Source organism: Octodon degus, unplaced genomic scaffold (assembly GCF_000260255.1).
Source record: "Octodon degus isolate 3935 unplaced genomic scaffold, OctDeg1.0 scaffold00038, whole genome shotgun sequence".
Taxonomy (NCBI): domain Eukaryota; kingdom Metazoa; phylum Chordata; class Mammalia; order Rodentia; family Octodontidae; genus Octodon; species Octodon degus.
The window spans coordinates 9,390,867-9,410,428 of record NW_004524614.1 but is presented as its reverse complement, the minus strand read 5'-3'; the positions used below and the strand labels follow the sequence as shown (position 1 = coordinate 9,410,428).

At 36.6% G+C, this 19,562-nt stretch overlaps 1 protein-coding gene across 2 annotated transcripts in view; it reads right to left on the bottom strand.

Annotated features, from left to right (window-relative positions):
* The window catches only part of Rxfp2 (relaxin/insulin like family peptide receptor 2), a 67,204-nt gene extending 47,875 nt beyond the window's left edge, over nt 1-19,329 (bottom strand). For both annotated transcript variants that reach the window (XM_004631064.3, XM_004631065.3), the window contains exons 1-2: nt 19,172-19,329; nt 2,262-2,408 (exon numbers count right to left, since the gene is read on the bottom strand). In XM_004631064.3, the coding sequence (XP_004631121.1) occupies nt 2,262-2,408; nt 19,172-19,214 (190 nt within the window). In that variant the 5' untranslated portion in view covers nt 19,215-19,329. The remainder of the gene's footprint in view (nt 1-2,261; nt 2,409-19,171) is intronic.
* Between the last annotated feature and the right edge of the window lie 233 nt (nt 19,330-19,562).

Sequence of the window (19,562 nt, the reverse complement as noted above, 5' to 3'; positions counted from 1 at the left end):
TCTCTCTCTCTCTCTCTCTCTCTCTCTCTCTCTCTCTCTCTCTCTCTCTCTCTCTCTCTCTTTCCTCTTTTCCTCATCCAAGTTATTCTTTTTCTTTGAACAGTTTCTTTCCCTTTCACAGTATCTATTGGTCTCCTTGTTTGCCAAGTTCCCTTTTCTTGAGAAATCGTGTGTGTGTGTGTGTGTGTGTGTGTGTGTGTGTGTGTGTACCTTTGAAGCACCATTACTTGGGCATATGCTATGAAAATTATGTTTGTACTATGATGTAAAATACTGAAGTTCACACAGACCAAAGAACTTAAATAATTGCCAACAGGCTCCTTTGGTCTTTAAAACCTTTATTTTTATTCCTCATTTATACCCTCAATGATTCCACTGTGATGACCTCGTGTTATAAGCTCCTCCACAGTGGGACTTAATTTGGGTTCATAACATCCTCATGGTCATTGATTCCCAAGCAGCAAAGAAGAGATATCTTTGAGTGGCTTATTCACTAAATTCACAGAATTGAAAACATTGTCTGCTGTGTACTCTGCCACTCCAGGCTCTGATGGGAACAGGACAAAGAGGATGCCAGGCTCTTTTTGAAGTTCTCAAGATGTTCATCGCTAGGAAAAGAAACACATTGAAAAGCTAAGGTAGTCTATGTGGTGTGATAGTAGATGTGCACCCAGGTTGCTGGGGCAACACCATTCTAGACTGATGATCTACCAGCATGGCCAGGAAGCCCTCCTGAAGGAAGGGACACCTGAACAGGATCTTAAGGATAAGCAGGCACACAGGAAAGTGGACAGATTATTCCCATTCCAGGGAGTCATGCATGAGTACCCAGGGCCAGAAGAGCTGATATCAGACACATGCCTGGCACACCTACGTGTTGTTGCGCTGCTCTGATTTCTGCCTGGGCAATGCCAAAGACAGAAAGTCTTGTGTGGTCAGAAATTTGTAGGATTCTTTCTTATTCAGGAAATTTGGTTTTTAGGGTCTAATCTGTGATCCACTAGACATTTAAACTTCTCTGGATCCCATTCCTTCCACATAAAAATAAGAGAATATGTACAGTCTCAATATAGAGACACAAAATTGGCTTGTCTTACTATATGTAATTTGACCTGTAATTACCTCTTAGCTTTCTATTTATATCATTATTTACTGAAGCCATACTGTTTTTTTTCAATCTTTCAAATGTATTATTCAATCAGTCTCATGGCCTTTGCCCTTGCTGTTTCCTTTGCCTAAAATCCTCCTGCATATCTTTTATTTATTAATTTTTTCATTTGGTTCTTAGCTCAAATGTCATCATTTTAAAAAGGTTTTTTCTGCTTATCTTCTAAAATTGTCCCTCCTTCCAAGCCATTTTCCATCTTATTTTTCTGCTTTATCTTCTCCATGTCCCTATCACCCGGAGAGGGTCTGACATATTTAGATACAGAATTGGAGTCTTCTTAGTTCATATTGTCTGTGTGAATTCTATAAGGTCAAGAACATTGTCTCTCTTGAGCCTAGTGTGTTCTAATGATTTGAGGAAGCTCCTGGCACATAGTTGGCACATACCATATGTCTGTTCAATTAATTCTTTTTTCTTTCTTTCTTTTCTTTTCTTTTCTTTTCTTTTCTTTTCTTTTCTTTTCTTTTTTTTTTTTTTTTTTTTTTTTTTTTTTTTTTTTTTTTTTGTATTTTTAGGACAGGGTCTACAGGGTCTCACTACTAGATCGGACTTGTAGCGATCCACCTGTGTTCAACCTCCCAAGTGCTCTTACAGGCGTGCGCTACCACACCCAGTCTCAATCGCTGTCTCAGTGTGCCCTGAGGGTGGGGCCAGCATGGCGGGCCTGGGGATTGATGTCCCGGACCTCACATCTGCCTAAGCAGTTGCTTTAATCCACTGAGCTGTTTGGCTGGCCCTTGTCCAATTAATTCTTAAGTGAGCTCATTCACACTTGTTTGGCTCTTCTTACACCTTAACCAAATTGCACACCATTCAAGGTAGTCGTAGGAAGCTCCTTTCAATTAATAAATGAATATTCACTCAAGTTAAAAAAATATAATTTGATGAAATATAACACTTGACAAGACATATTTCTGATTTAAGCAAGATCAATATATGAAAATTTGTCATTATCACTAAGAGATTGGAGAGTTTTTCATTACAAAGGGATTCCCTATAAAGCACCAGATCATCCTTGCTACTTCCTCTGACCCACAACTCTGTGGAGCTGGTACAGAGGGGTGGGTGGTGGGGAGCAGAGTTGGGGACTTACCGCAGTTCTTCTCATCGGCACCATTCCCGCAGTCATCCATGCCATCGCAGTGAAAAGCCCGCGGCAGGCACTTGGTAAGATTCCCACAGGGAAAGTATCCTTTTTGGCACAAGGGAATGAGGATACTGCTTTCAGTCAGGGCAAGATCTATTTGAAAGAGTAGACAGAAACCTTAGGCAAAAGAAACCGATATGGATATGGATAACCCTTTCCATGTTGTCCCTTTTAATTTTCATAGGAGCCCTATGAGTTGGGTCTTTCTTGTCACTTTGAATAATATTTGGAATTATAACATTTGAAATGCCTACTATCAGACCTGACACCAGGCACACCAAGAATGAGAGTGAGGTTCATTTTGAAATTACAGTTTGTCAAGATAATAGAAAAAAAAAAGCCAAGGTATTTCTTTACTTTTGCAAGACATCAAGGCTTGGGCCACTTTTGCAAACAAAAAGGCAAAACCACAAGTGAGTAGGATCATATAGATCTATTTATTTGCTCTGTAATTTTCTTACAAGAAGGATGTAAAGTGGCTTATAAAATATATGCATGTAGGACTGTTTAAATATGGGTTATAAAGGAACACTAAATCCTTTAAAATAAGAGGAGACTGTACTAAGCAGCAATCACTAACACTCACTGAGTGTGCAGTTTTTGCCAGGCATGTTGCACAGCAGTTATCTTAGCCCAAGCTACCCTTAGGTAACAGTGTTCTTCATGCTTCTGGATAATGGAAGTTAAACACCTTTCCTGGAGTTGGTGTGATATAGGATGGATTAAACTCAGTGCTCTGACTCCAGATCCCCACTCATAACCACCGTGCTATGAGAATATCGATTGACTCTGGAACCTGCATTCAGAGAACATAAGTCTCCCATGAAGATAAGTTGAAAATAACTTTCTCATGCAGGGAATATTACACAAAGACAACGTGGCCTGAACCAGTGCCATGCTGAATATAAGGCACAGAAAGAAAATATAATGAGCAATTGCAAAAAGTACTGTATCTATGAATAGGGTAGATAAACATTTCCAGATTCTTGAGAGAGTACTTTCTAGAAAATAAAGAGAGGAGTAAAATTATGGAAGAGTGTATTTTAAGGAGTGCAGGTGGAACCCTGAAAAAAGTTGATGAAGGAGAGGACAGAAAAAGCACTGGTACTGTGGGCTCTGTGTATCACTGAAGGAAGTGAGAGAATGTCAGCTGAGTGTTTCTAACATGGGAATGTCTTTGGGTCAGTGCAGGGAGAGAAACAAACCTTTGTGGTGGCATGATCTCCTTTGTGATAAGTAACTTTTGGTTGTATTGAAGGTTAATGGCAACCATACCAATTGGTATTATGATCTCTGGGTAAAAATGGGGAATGGAAGCCTTGAACATGGAGGTGTTCTACTCTGGTTCTTAAGAAAATGCCCCTGTGTACCCTGGGCCCTTGAACAACTTCTGCCACGTAGTGAACACCCTCTGCCGAAGAGAATCTCCTAAAGCCTGCTGGTCTCCTTGGATTGACAAATGAGGCATTGTCAAAGAACATAAGTTTTAGTTTGGCTCCAAAACTGTATCTGAATTACAAGTGCTTGTTATACTTTTGTGATATCATTAAAGATTATTTGAATTTTAATCCTTTAGTCCCGGGGACCCTGAAGATCCTGCAAACACATGTAGGCGGAGCAGCTTATCTTCCCTGGGGTTAGGCTGATGTTGTGGGACATCACAGGAAAAGGCACTGAGGCAACTTCTAGGCCTTTCCTGACTAAGGAGAGCAATGCAGAATGCAGGTCTAACATGCTTTCTATCCACTGCTTTTTGATTCTTACAAAAAAAAATATATTTTCTCTGTGTTGCTGCAGTGGCAAATGAATGATTTACTATCAGCAACTAAGCATAAGACTAGTCAAGTTTGTAACTATTTTAGGAAGATTTTTTTGCTGTATGGCTGTGGGTACTGCCTTATTAAGGTTGTTCACACAGAGAGCTGTCTTGAACTATAGACTTTAAAATCTCAACTTCTTTTTTTTATTGTGGAAATGGGGATTGAACTCAGCCCCTTGTGCTTGCCAGGCAAGTACTTATTCTACTGAGTCGTCTCCCCAGCCCCCATCAACTTCTTGCTTGTAGTAATTTGCACAGAAAGCAGAGTTTTAAAAACAAATTGTTCTTTGGTATGTGGAACATGAATGAGGGATAGACAGTATACCTCAGGATGGCAAGTTTGAAATTTTAAACACAATAAGACACAGGAATAAATTATGTGTCATAAGCCAACATAAGCATATACTTACCCACCCAACCATCCTTCCATCTACATCCATGTACATATTCCAGCACAAGACATTCCCCCACACTTACACATCCATCCTCATGTCTCCCCCACTGAAAACCTCAGTGAAAAAAACCTCTTGAAATATTACTTACCTGTTACTGCCTGGGATTACATCTGATCACTGCTATTTTTTATTGGTACATGTTTGAAGTATATAATGATTACATTCTTTATGAGGAATTAGTACCTGCATGTAACTCATTTTAATTATCTTTTTCATCCTTTTCCTTTCCTTTCCCTTCCTTCCCCTTCCATTCCTTGGTCCCTTTTCTTTTCTTAAAGATCTCCCTTTCTTTTTCTTATTCTCACTTATTCTTGCTATTTATTTTGATTTTGGGTTCCTCATGTAAGAGAAATCATGTGACAGTTATGCTTATTTGTCTGGTTTATGACAATATTATTGTCTCAAGGTATATCCATTTTCATGCAAATGATTCATTTAGTTTATCCTTTATGGTACAGTAGTACTCCACTGTGTATAAATACCACATTTTCTTCATTCATTCATCTACTGATGAAAATATTAACTGCTTCCAAGATTTAGGTATTATAAGATATTGTGCTATAAATGTGGATATGCATGTAAGACTGTAATATGATGTCTTTAACTCATTGGAAAGATAAATAGGAATTGACCTTGGAGTGGACTGAATGGATTTTCTAGTTTTAGTGTTTTATGGAATCTCCATACTGATTTCCATAGTGATTGTAATAGTTAACATTCCCTCCAGCATGCAGAAGGGTTCCTTTTCCCCCTGTAGCCTTGCAAGCATTCATTATTATTTTGTTTCTTGATGATGGCCATTCTTTCCATAATAAGAATTATAGTATTTTTTAATTTGCATTTCTCTAATGTCCAGAGATGTTGAAATTTTTTCCATTTATTTGTTGGACATTTGTACTTCTGAAAAGTTTCTATTCATTTGAGTTGCCCACTTTGGATTGGGTATTTTATTTTTTGGGGGTGCCTAATTTTTTGAATTGATTATATATTCTGTATATTAGTCCTCTATCTGGGGAATAGCTGGCATTTTTTTTTCTAATTCTGTAGATTGTTTCTTTTGGCTATTTTCTGACAAGAAACTTTAAAGTTTTATATGGTTTATTTCTCGTGAAATTGGAGTTCTGTTCTGAAAGTCCTTGCACCTACCTATGTCGTTTAGAATTTCACCTATTTTGTTTTCCAGTAGATTGTTTCTTTTAAAATATTTAGGACTTTTATCTACTTTGATTTTAGCTTAGTATATGGTGAGAGATAGGGATATAGATTCAATCTATATCCAGCATCATTTGTTAAAGAAGTTATCTTTTTTCCAATGTGTTTTTGGTCCCGTTGTCAAAGATTAGATAATGGAATGTGCCTGAGGTTGTTTCTGCATCCTATGTTCCGTTCCATTGATCTGTGTGTCTGTTTTTGTGCCAAGAGATCACTGCTATTCTATCTTGCTTACTTGAAAGGATAACACAAGTCACTAAATGATTTTCATGATCCATTAATGGGATGTGACCTATTTAAAAATACTCATCAGTGATGAAGCTCTCCAGAGACAATCAGACCTGAAATAGAATTCTGTGACACTTGCCAGCTGTATGACTTGTGGGAAGCTACTCCACCTTTTCAAACTCATTTCCTCACATTTAAGGTTGGGTTAATGAGAGCAACCCTCTCATGGGGCCTTACTGCTGACAAGACACTTGGAACTCTGCATAAGCATGGCCCGTGGTTAGCCCCAGGGTGATGGTGGCATGCAGGCAACCTCAATACTAGGTACAAAAATGAAAGCTTCTTTTATCCTCACCCCAGCCTTTTTTTTTTTTTTTTAAGTACTAGGGATTAAACCCCAAGAAAGGGGTAAGGCATTCATAATGCACAAATGGAACTCACAAGTGTATTTCTCATATTTTATCATTTCTCAGGCCAGCCTGGTATCTTCTTGAAGAAAGTTTAAGCATAAGTGTTACATGGAAAACAAATCAATAAATAAAATTCATATATTACTCTTCATCCCCTGTATCCTAAATCCCTATTATCTATTTAGTGCCTAGTATTACTTGGTGCTCAATATCTTTTAAATAAACAAATGAATGAGTGAAACATTTGAGAATAAAGAAGGAATTAAAGAGAGGCCCTTTCAATATTTAATTTTTCTCAAGTTGCAGGCTTACGTTTTGTTCCTGACAAAAATTTATTTATTTATTTATTTATTTATTTATTTATTTATTTATTTATTCAGAACCGGGGATTGAACTCAGGCCCTTGCGCTTGTCAGGGAAGGACTTATCCCATTGAGCCATCCCCCCGGCCCTCTGACAAAATATTGCTTAGTGTTCCATGCACTTCACTTATCATTCTGCTTGATGGTTATAAAATTTAAATAATCATTGAGAACTCCTGCTATATTTGGCTTATACTGAAAAAGAACCAGTAGCCAACCAGAGGAGGCATAATCTACTATCTATTACTTCTGCCATCAATAAAAATGGGAAGAGACAGTATTTATTGATAGTAGGGATTATAAATTAGAGGATGTCTACATCAAAGCAATATTGATAGCTTTCATAGCAGTTTCTTTGGGACCCCTACCAAACATGCAGCTGGGGAACTTTGACTATGGGAAAGAGAATTGTTCATAATAATCCTTTTCTCTGCACTCAATATTCTGAATATATTTGTGCAAATAGATTGTAAAATGACTCCATGATAATCTTTTCATGCCAACTGGACAGTTGCCCACCAACATTTTCTCTGGGGAAACAACAGGTAAGAATGAGCTTTTAGGTTCTCAGTTTGAGAATGCATGGAAATATGCAAGCCCTACTTCGCTTTGTTGGTCTTTATGGCAAAAGTAGTGCTGCACTAAGCAAAGGAAAGCTTGTGTCCTCTCAGCTCTGGGTGAGACTCTACCTGTACTAACATCAGAGATTGACAGTTCCATGGTCCTGGAGTTGAAGGGGAACAGATGTCACTGGCCATGGAGGCAGTTTCCCAGTATCCACCACTCTTGGTATTCTGATTCATTGACTACATTGCCTTGAAGGATCACTGGCCATTCTTTTATTGGAAATTCTCTCATCAATTTATACATCTATGGGGCCAGGGAGATGGCTTAGTAGAATAAGTGCTTCCCTGGCAAGCGCAAGGGCCTGAGTTCAATCTCTGGTTCTGAAAAAAAAAATTACAAATCTATCTGCATCCAGGACTACTGCACGTGTTGGGCAGGGATATGCTTTGCCCATTTATGGCATGTATGGGGTAGCGTTCACGTAGGCTGCCCCTCCTACTCAGATGCATGGAAATCACAGAGTCCTGGGCCAAGGCAGGGAGGCTTCTTTTGTGACACGCCAAGGATAAAGGTCTCCCTTCCTTCACGTGGTGAGTTCTCTCATTCACATTCTACATTCTACTTGACTTCATTTTCTTAGACTCTCTTCAGTAATCATTTCCTATATTTTCAATATTTTTGGCTCTGTAGTTTTTTCCTGTTAACCTTGTTCAGTTAGGTTTCAGGAGCTAGGAATGCGGCTCAGAGGTAAAGTGCTTGCCTACCATATGTGAGGTCTTAAGCTTCACCCCCAGAATGATAAACAGCAACAGCCACCAAAGCAAAGCAAAGCAAAGCAAAACAAACTTAAATTGAAAACTCAATCATCCACCTACCCAGTCACCCAACCAACAGACCCATCCAAATCCTATGATGCCCACTTGCCTATAGAGCTAAGACATATTCTTGTGCCCTTCAAAATGAACTTTCTCAGAAGAATCATACAAATTCTTATCTAGTCTTTCTTACTACACTTACTTGGTAAGCTACAGATTCCAGTCTTGACCCTGATGTTCCAAAATAAATCTCATCAAAATCAGTAATATGCTTTTTGTTTTTAAGTACAATATGTTTCTTATAGTCTTTATTTACTTGGGTTCCCTGAAGCATTTGACATATCCAGTCTTGGGGTCTAGGTTGAGAGCTTTCTTTGCTTGCTTTTGTGTGTTCATTGCCCTGATTTACTTATTCCTCTGAACTTTCAATAAAGCTCTTTTCTCTTTCTTTATTTCCTTTTTTTTTTCCTATATTTAGGGAAGGGTCTACAGAGTCGATAGGGTCTCACTACATAGACCAGACTTATAGTAATTCTCCTGTTTTTAGGCTCCCAAGCACTAGGGTTACAGGTCTGTGCCACCATGACCAGTCTCAATCACCCTCTCAGCGTGCTCTGGGGGCAGGGCCAGCAGGGCAGGCCTGGAATCTAACCCTGGCTGCTGTGCTCTGCCTAAGCAGGCACTTTAGTCTGCTGAGCTATCAGTCTGGCCCTTATTTCCTTAAATTGCTAGCTATTTTTTTTTAATCCATAGCTGAAGATCACTGAGGTCAGGGGGTCCCAGATTTTTGCATTTCATTGGCCAAAAAATTTGACGATGTTAGAGATACAATCAAAAAGTTACCAATATTCTGGTTTGTCAAATAAAGATGTTGAAACAATTCTTAACTACCTTCTATTTTCATGATGTTTTACTAGGAAAGTGGTATTTTATTGTCCAAAATTAGAACATAAACATAAATGAAAAGTCAGACTTTCAAAGGAATACATTTGAGAAGCTAACTACGCATGGACTGGTAAAACTTTCAGTCTTGACTGCAGGAGTCAGAAGCATAGTGTTTTGGAACTATGTGTGAGAAAACAGACTCTAACAAAGGCACTAGAATTCAGGGAGGGAGGTCAGCCTTCTTGCTATAACTCACACATATTTTTCCCCAGTTTGTCTTTGACTTTACTTATAGGAGATTTCAGGGATGGAACTACTGAATCCTGCTTTAAAATAACTATGTAAAATGAAAATAGAAGGTAACTTACCTGTTTCAATTATGGGGTCTCTATTAAAAGCCCACAGAATATGATACACATAGAATATATTACACCATGTGGTGAGTGTTTGAAGGCTTTCCTTTTGATGTTGGGAGGATTTAGCTAATGTAAGACAAGCAAGGAAAGAAAAATCAGTGGTATAAATGGTGGAAGAGAAGAAATAAAACTCATTATTCACCAATGGTATGACTATGAGCGTAAAACATCCAGATCATAAATAGTAAGTATTAGTTGAGTACAGAAAGGTTTTCTATAAAGCTTATACCATTAGTATAAGAAATTAAAATATGAAATGGTTAAGAAAATGCCTTTTCCAGTAGTATCAATGCTGTTATATACTTAGAAATAAATCTAACAAAGATGTATGCGAGGCATTTGTGTAAAGCATATTCTATAACAGAGAGACATGTTTCTCAAATTTATTTATATGGTCAAATCAATCTCAATAATGACTCTCAGAATATGCATATTTGTGTGCAGGAATGGATAGGTTGATCCTAAGGCACATCATAATGCAAAAAGCACAGGAAGAGCCTGATCACTCTTGAAAGAGAGTGAGGTGAGCACTTTCTATGTGCATATGAAGATTTATTACAATACCATAGTGGCTAAGTACAATGGAACAGCACAGAAAGTTTGAAAAAAAAGTATGTCCAAACATTGCATTTTCCAATAGTGATGTTGCTGAACACAGAGAGGAAGTGAAAATTCCAGGTAGAGTTAAATAAAATATGAAAGGTAAAACAATTGAAAGGTAAAACAATAACATTTCTGAAAGATATTGTAAGAGAAAAATCTTTATGACTGTAACTTTTTTTTTAGGGAAGGATCTACAGGGTATTCAGGGTCTCACTACTGGATAGATTTTTTTCTTAACTTTTTTATGACTTTAAAGATCTTAATAAGCAAACAGAAAAGAAAAACTAGACAAATGCACGAACCAGAAAGGTAAATATATTAACTTATCTTAAAATTTAGAAATTCTATTAAAAATAAAAAAGTCATCACTAAGAGAATGTAAAAGCAAGTTTCACAGTAGAAGATTTTTGTGAAGGTCTGTAACTAGAAAATATATGGATGTCCTACAAATTAATAAAAAGATGCACATTAAACAGAAAAAAGGAAACATTTGAATAAGTACTAAACAAAAGATAACATCCAAATAACTAAACACACTTGAAAAGGCATTAAATACACTTTATAATGAGGTCAGTACAAATTTAGGCCACAATAAGGTCTCATCAGAGTACTAGTACAGTATAACAAAGCAAGTCAAAGCAGCACCAATGACACTCTTTGGTGAAGATGTGAAGCTTTGCAAGGTCTTAGCACTTCTGGGAGTGCTCCCTGGAAAAGTTGCTTTGGAAAACAGCTTGTCATCATCTATTGAAGTGGAAGCTCTGCAAACCCTCTGAGGCAGCAGTTTTACTTCTAGGTCTGTGGCCACAGCATACACATCAGTGGACACCAGACTTCCAGATTCCTGCATCAATATTCACAGGGGCAGTAGCCACCATTCCCCAAACTGGAAACAAGCCAGTTTGTTTGAACAGAAAATGGATAAAATTCTGACATATCCCTCAGTGACATACTACATAGTTTTCCAAGTGGAGCCAGTAGACAGGTAGCTCATCTTGATGTTCTACAGTTCTCTTAAAGTCTTCAGGTACCTCAAATTTTATAGCAATACAATCTTGAGATTTTGATATGTGCTGCTGTTCTTTGCATCTGAAAAGCAATACCTCTCCTTTTCTAGTTCCTCTCTTTCATAATTTTCTGAAGTCATTTCTGGAAAAACCCTTACTAATCCATTCCAAGGCCACTCCAGAGTATGATTTCTCCCCAAACTATTGTAATAGTTAATGACACTGTATTCTATCTATAGATATTTTTCACTTTTTCTAGAGTTCACTGTGTCCCAGTAATGGGCATTTATTAAGTTTTATTTTACCAATGACTAGAAGTTCTTGGTTTCTAGCATGTAACATATAGCATATGCCTCAGAAAGTATTGTCTAGGGGCCAGATATATAACTGAGTGACATAAGCACCTGCCCGGTAAGTGCAAGGTCCTGAGTTTGGTTTTAAAATAAATTTTAAAAGTATTGTCTACACTTAACAGTTAAAGGCATAATGAACTTGCTTCATAAGTGAATCACACAGACCTGGAAGTTTAGGCTAAATATAGGTGTATATGTGTTGGACATCAGTGTAGGTTCATTATATGGATATTCATTTTCCTTTTTTCATTTACCTAATGCTTCTTAATATTGGCATTATCATTTGAAGTTATTCATTATGGAGGAGTGGAAATGGATACTTCTCTCCCAGTTCTCCAGGGGACTCAATGTAAATAGCAATAAGTGCCCCACATCATTCTGGGAATCCGATCATACACAACATGCAATTTCTTCACACTTCACTCTTTGCAAAACTTGCACTTTGCATGCACAGTGGGGGAAAAATAGCCCACCATTTGTGAAACCCTATAATCTTAGGGAGGGCAACTTACTTTTACTATAAAAGCAGTATTTTAAAAATGAAAAATGCGAGACAGAAATAAAGAAAATGACTTCAAATAAGGCCAGAGAGATTTTCAGTAACACTGTACATAGATTATACTTTTCCTGCCCATAAGGATGTTTACATAAAGACTATTTCATCTCAACCTCAGATAGAAGTTGAAACTTTTAAGGAAATCTTTGCAGTGTCTTCCTTAAGGCATCTTGGAAGAGAATCATATTCTTTTTTTGGCACCTAGGATTGAACTCAGGACCTTGTGCTTGCCAGGCGGACACTTACACCATTGAGCTATCTCTCCAGCAAGAATCATGTTCTAATTTCTTAAATGCTACAGGCTTACATAAAAGGAAATTAGAAGTAGAAATATCTGCAGTCATAGATATACTATTTTTAGTCTATGTTATGGAGACACAATGTCTCAGGGAAAATATAAATAACACAATGAGAAAGAGAAAGACAGATATAGCCAATGGTCAACTCATTGTCCACTGGGTAGATAAGAGTTAAGTAAAATAGTAGACAATAAAATCCAGGAGATAAAAGAGTATCTGGCCCAAAGCAGAAAACTCTCTTTTCTAGCTAATTGTTATGAGTGTATTAATTTCTTTGATAAAATGAAAGGGTGATTAACATCAAGACTGACCGATAGGTAAATTTTTCTGTTAAGGCTTTTAAATCATACTATCCATTAAGACAATCTATATTGAGTTAGACAAGATGGGGTCAGATACTTCCTTTCCAAATGTAAAATTTGTCCTTATAACATCCAGATTAAAAAAAATTAAAGTAGAATTAATATGTTAAATAATCCAGGTAGGTCTACTTAGCAAAGAGTGAAATGAAAGTTAACCATCTCTTTGTAGAACAGAAAACCCACTTATATTTTAGGGTACTCAATACAGTATCATTTGTTCCAAAGGTATGAGCCATGGGGTCAGATCATCAGAACTACCAGCTTCTTAAATGACCCAGGCTACTTCCCAGGCCTCCTCAATCTTCAGGAGCTAGTCCTAAAGTCTATTCGTCATTCTAAGTGGTCTTAGAAACTGGATAACAACATCAATACTGTGGATGAAGCTGAGACATTATTAGGATCGCTGGAGACCAATTCTAGTAAAAGTCAGGACTATGATGTGACATGGGTCTGCCAACTTAAATCCAGCATGCTTGTCCCTCTGCTGCCTAACATATCCTAAGTACTTTACTTCACGACTCCATGTCTACTGCATGTGCCTTCTTTTGTCCCCTCTCTGAGGAATCACAAACTTGCTTTCTTTTCTGACTTCTGGATAAGATTTTTAGTTTTGAACAAATCCTCCATATGCTTCTGTGCTTTATGTTTTTCTTCACATACACAACAAAAATTGTTGTGTTTTCATTCAGCTCTAAGGTTTATAGGAGAGAAAAGTTTCCACAGAACATGAATAGGTAAAAGGTGACTACTTGTTACTTGATCTTAGCCAAAGGTCTGAGAAGCAATGGAGTGACTATGTTAAGGGGAGCTAAAGCCACTTGACCCACAGCCAGGCCAGCAAAAGCTTGGACCCACATAAAGTCAGGGTATGAGCCCCTCATCACATGTGGGGAGGGAAGAGGTCTGCATGACCACTCCAGGTGTTGGTTCAAGTAAGGCCTTTTGCCCATGCCCAGCAGGAAAACAGTGTGGCATTTATGCAAATGGGGCCAGAGGTTGGAATTGGATCTCCTGTGAGGAAAAATGATGAGATACTGAAACAAGCTGATACTATTTTCATACCTCACAGAACTAGAGAAAACATTCATAAAACTCATTCAGAAAAAGAAGAGACTTAGAATAGAAAAAACAGTTCTGGGTAACAAAAGCAAGGAAGGGGACATCAAAATTCCTGACTTGAAACTATACTGTAGAGCTACTGTGAAAAAAAGTGCATGGCACTGGGAAAAAAAAGACTTGAGGATCAATGGAACAGATTAGAAGATTTGGATATTACTACAAACACATGTGCCATGTTATCTTTGCTAAAGAGGCCAAACATGTTCACAATAAGAAAAAAGCCTCTTTAATAAATGGTGCTGGAAAAACTGGCTTCTCACATGCTGAAAACTAAAACCAGAACCATGTCTGTCACCATGCACTAAAATAAAATCAAAATGGATCAAAGATATAAATATTGAAACAGAGACACTAAATTTACTGGAAGAGAAAGTAGGTAGAAATCTTGAAGTCTTAAGTATTGGCAGAGAGCTCATGAACACAACACAGACTATGTGGGAAATACTTCAAAGAATCAACAACTGGGATCTCATCTTATTAAAAAGCTTTGAACATCAAAAGAAATTACTAACAGAGTGAAAAGACAACTCACAGAGTAGGAAAAATTTTAGCCAGTTGTCCCTCAAATAAAAGATTTTTATATAGAACATGTAAAGAACTGAAAAAAAAAGCCAGTCCCCCAACTCAAAGATCCAATTCAAAAATGGACATCTGAGATGAATACATACTTCTCAAATGAAAAAATACAAAAAGAAAATAAACATATGAAAAATGCTTATAATCATTTGAGATTTGAGAATTGCAAAGTAAAACATCTCTAAGATTCCATCTAAACCAGAAAGAATGGCTATCGTCAAGAAATAAACCAATAACTAATGCTGTCACATAGAACTGTGGGGAAAAGGAACCCTTTTCAATTGCTGGTGGGGGTAAACACTGGATTAGACAGAGACAAATAACAGAAAGGAATTGAGGCACTAATGGCAGAGATAAAGCTGCAGAAAACCCCAGGAGAGAAAGCTCAGCAAAGACAGGAAGTAATCAGCGGTGATGAATACCTGAACAAGGGGGCAAGCTGAGGGGTGAGTGGGTTCTAGGGTAGATATGGAAAGGCAGGTGGAAATAATTAGAATAGCTCAGATGCAGGAATTAGAGAGTATGGGATGTAGCAAGGTCAGAGGCAGAGCTGTGGAAGAGAAGAACTCAGAATGACAAGGGTGGAAAATAGAGACAAGCAACGTGAAGAGGATTTTAGAAGCGAGGAATGCAGGAAATATGAGATGAGAGGGAACAAATAAAATATAGAAATTTGAGGAAGAGAGGCCAGGTGAGCGTTGAGGCAGATGCCCACAAAGGTGAGAAGAGGGTAAGTACTGCAGAAGTGAACAGAGCAACAGCCTCATACAATGTGCAGGAGGCTATCGTGTTCTATCATGGTCTCGCTGTGCTGTGAAGCAGCAGAACTCACCCCTCTGTGCTCTGGTATCTTTTCTCCAACTTCCTTTTATCCCCTATCCCATAGTCTCCCACCCTTCCAAGCCTTTTTGTAATCATTTTTCTCTATTAAGATTGAGTTTTTAGGCTATCGTATATGAGAATATGTGGTATTCGACTTCCGTGTAGAGAAGAGGAGCTGAAAGGCTCCATACGTGAAGAAACGCTTAGTAGCTGGATTTGATCAATGCATGCTGTATAGATGTGTTAAAATATTACACTCTGCTTTATTAATAAACTAACACATGTTAATAAAAATGTAAAAAATAACAGTCTGGAAGAAGTGATTTTGAATATTTTCACCATAAAGAAGTGAGAAATAGTTGAGTAGGTAGATGTTTACCCTCATTGGACATCGCACAATGAATACATGTGCTGAAACATCACATGCTACATCATCAATAGGCACAACTTTTATATGTCAATTAAAGAAGTAAAAATTAACTTTAAAAAAGGAGCAATGACAAGGAGGAACGAGAGAGGCACAAACAGGAGCAGAGCCAGGGGCCCAAGTCAGAAGCAGGGTGGAATGGAGGCTCAGGATAGGAAAGGAGGGCTGGGATTTTGCCCATTGTGTTGAGCATGTTTTAAAGACTATTAACTTCACAATAAAATTACTTTCACAACTGCAATACCTTTCCATAACAACAACTGTCAAAATACTGTTTATCACATCAGCCTTAAATCAGTGACTTTATTTTAGTTGTGGGACACTTTTCAGAGACAAAAACCAGTGTGACTTTCATAGTGAACTAAACATTTGGAGGGTTTTAGCTCCTCACTGTCAGTACGTGTGTGTGTGTGTGTGTGTGTGTGTGTGTGTGTGTGTGTGAGAAACGGATGCAGTGAGAATACACGGCGCAGGACAGATTGACTTTTTATTTCCAGATAATTACACCTTTAATTTTACTATTATTCTTTTATAAAACAAGCACATTCATTCTGCTTGATGATTAAGTTACATATTTACTAAATAAGAAAACTGAGCCCTTTTGGGTTCTTCAATACATATTTGCTCCTGAAAGCTCTCTGCTTTTATAGCTACATAAGAATATACAGACTCATTCCCTGTTAATTGTTTTTGTTAGTTTATTTGTTTTTTGGGTGGGGGGCATTATTCCCAGGATAAAAATATGTAATTTCTCAGTATCAACTTACTGGAAAGCAGCGTCTCAGACTTACTCTACAAATCAAGTGTCTGCCAATTTTGTCCGCTTTACTTGAGAGTCCTTAAAACTCCTTTGCTGCGCCTGGGCTGGCGCATCCCAGGGAGCCGGACAGTGAGCACACGCCCACCGCCCATCGCGAGAAGCACCTGCGCCTTCAGACGCGGCGCCGCCTCGAGGCCCCCGCCTCGGGGACTGAGCTTCCCTCTCGCAGCCCGCACCGTTGAGCCGCGAACGAAGTTTCTGCCTCATTAGCCGCGCAGCCTCAGCCCTCAGGATCACTGGTTGGGAACATAATTGATTTTCACACCTATTGGAAGCATGGGTTTAACTGTGTGAAATTAAAAAGTAGTTGGAAAACCTTTTCTCAAGTTTTAGCAACCAAACCGCACAGACGTGATTTTAGAAAAAAAAAAACGATCCAGCTCACACCTTGAACTTGGCCATTAGGGGGCAGCCAAACATCGCTCGCTACAAAATGCTGCTGGGGTTCTGCTGCCGGGGAAGATAGTTTTTGAAGGTTAGCAAATTATTGCAGTAAATAGCAATTGATAGTTACAAAGTACAGACTTAGTACTTGATATTTTAAATTCATATATATATATATATATTATATATATGAATTTTTAATATTGTTCCATTTAGTCCACCAAAAAATCTTTTTCATAAAGGTGGTTAGAAGCTGGTTAACAAGGATATACAGTAAACAAATTAATACTAAAATATATGTAATAATGATGAGGTGCAAAAAATAAGAGATGTTACAAATAGTTGTCATTTTATAGACTAAAACAGTCAGTAAGGTGGTATCAGCCATTTATTAGGCACTCCAAAATAATCATGCCCCAAAGATAGAACATTTTTAACTTTTTATTTTCTTTAGCCTGAGCTAAGAATTAATCACTAGTATTTATTTAAATATAGAAAGTAATCCTTGCTCTGAAAAAATTCATATACATTTTCTTTCATGATTGTAACAGCCCTACCACTTCATTTATTTTATATTTTATAGTCTCTAATATTGTGCAGAAATGTTGTACTAATTTTATGGCCAATATTTAGGAGAAGACTATGGAGGAGTGACATGTCAAAGCATGGACTAATATGTCTTACTTTGCAAAGGAATCATTTTAAATAAAATATTGAAGATAATAATCAAAGGTAAATTCCCAGGCAGCTATAACTAAGAGACAATTATTAGGTTATATTATGGATCTGAAATTTACACTTACCTTCAAATAAAAAAAAGAGATCTGTTTAAAATTTCTTTCTTTTTAGTTCAAAAAATTCCACTGAATAATGGAAAATCATAAACCATTACTTTAGAAATAAGTGTTTTTTAGTTTTATAAAATGCAAAGGAAAATCAATTAAATGCATTATCACAAGGAAAAGCATAGTATTGTAAAACTGGTAATTATAGTTGCAGGATTTCACATTAAAGAATTTTTTAAGAGTATAGATGATCTCTATAATATAGTTAAACTTACTAGCCTACATTTAAACTGTTTATTTTAAAAATTCTATAAATTGGAATATTATAAATATAGACAGGAAATGATCTTCTGAAATATAAAGCTTTAAATTAAAGAAACAGACTGCTTTTTCTATAACTCAATTTCAGGAAAGATGAATTCACACATCGTTTCTCCTTTGATATAATTAGCTTTTGTATAAAAGAGATTAAGACACAAAATAAAAATTGTGTCAAGTACAGTAGGTAAGATTTTTAAATTACTTGAAATGAAAATTTAGTATCATTGATTTAGTTTCAAAGTTTCAGTATCATTTCAAATTCAAAATATGATTAAAATATTAAAACTTCTTTAAAATCTTTGTGAGATGTCCTTAAATATTGTACATTTGATGCATTTATTTTCATAAATATATTTTACTTAAAGATAAAAATATTCCGTTACAATTCATTTGATAAAGTTATGCATTTTATCAATCTTAAAAGACTGAAAGGTTTGTTTTGAAAATGAAAATAATTTCAAATTTTAACATTTATTCTTAGAGGTTGATCAAAAACTTTTAAAGAAAAACTGTGGATTAAAACAGATAGATTTTTGGACAATAATGATAATAAATCCAGCATTTGTTGGGATGCTGAATGGGTTATTTGAAAGTGTACAGACTCCAACCAAAACAAATCTCTTTTTTCAAAACCAAGTAAAGACTTAAGTTTATTTTTTTTGTTAGCTGCACAACAAAATATCTCTGATTTCAAAACTAGATATCTGACTAAAATTAAAATTTCTCAAAACTCAAAACAGAAAGAAATTTTTCAAATAGATATATTATTATAGATTTTTAAATAACCTTATTTTATATAGGTTAACTCTTAGGAGAAGATAACTATTCTTTAAATTTATCTTTGGCTTTTCAGTTCCCAGGTTATATTAACAACAAAATAGAGTTACTAACAATTACATATATTTTACGCACATATTCCAACAGGTTGAATTTTTCAAAAAAAATTCATATTATTAACTTACTTTACATTTTAAAAACAAATTCTAACAGTAGTTTATCTGTTATAATCAACATTAAAAATTATTTCATTTGTAGCTTTAATAATATATAAAAGTAAGTGTCCATAAAAAACTTTGCAATTAGAAACTGCTAGGCTTCATGGGTTGCACTTAATGGTAAATGAGAACAAAATGAAGGCTTGATACCTATTTTTCAAATATTGCAATGTCTATTGTACATGCCACCAAATTAAACAGATATTTTATATTCTTTGGGACTCGCACTCGTTTAAAGTGAGAAAGCAACAGGCTTACCTGTGGCGTCCATGAGAATGATGAAATGAAGTAGGAGAAACATTGCAATCAATCTGATGCTGAGAGTACCAACATCAGAAAAATAGCAATAAGTTGACGGCAATTGAGTTATTTAGAGGGAGCGTCCGTACACCTCTGAAGGAGTTCTGATATAGGAACGTGGGCGCCTCCCATGTTTCTGAGCATGCTCACAGCTAAAACTTCCCTTGCATGAGGGGAAGCAGACTCTTTTCCCTAAGCAGCCTGCCTTTTTTGTTCTTTCTTTTTTTCTGTTTTATTTTATGTTCAATGTGCAGATGTGTTCTTGGTCATTCATTCCTTAGGGCGTGTACATGGACATAAAAACATGACTTTAATATTATTAAAAACTGCTTGATCTTACTTTTATCCT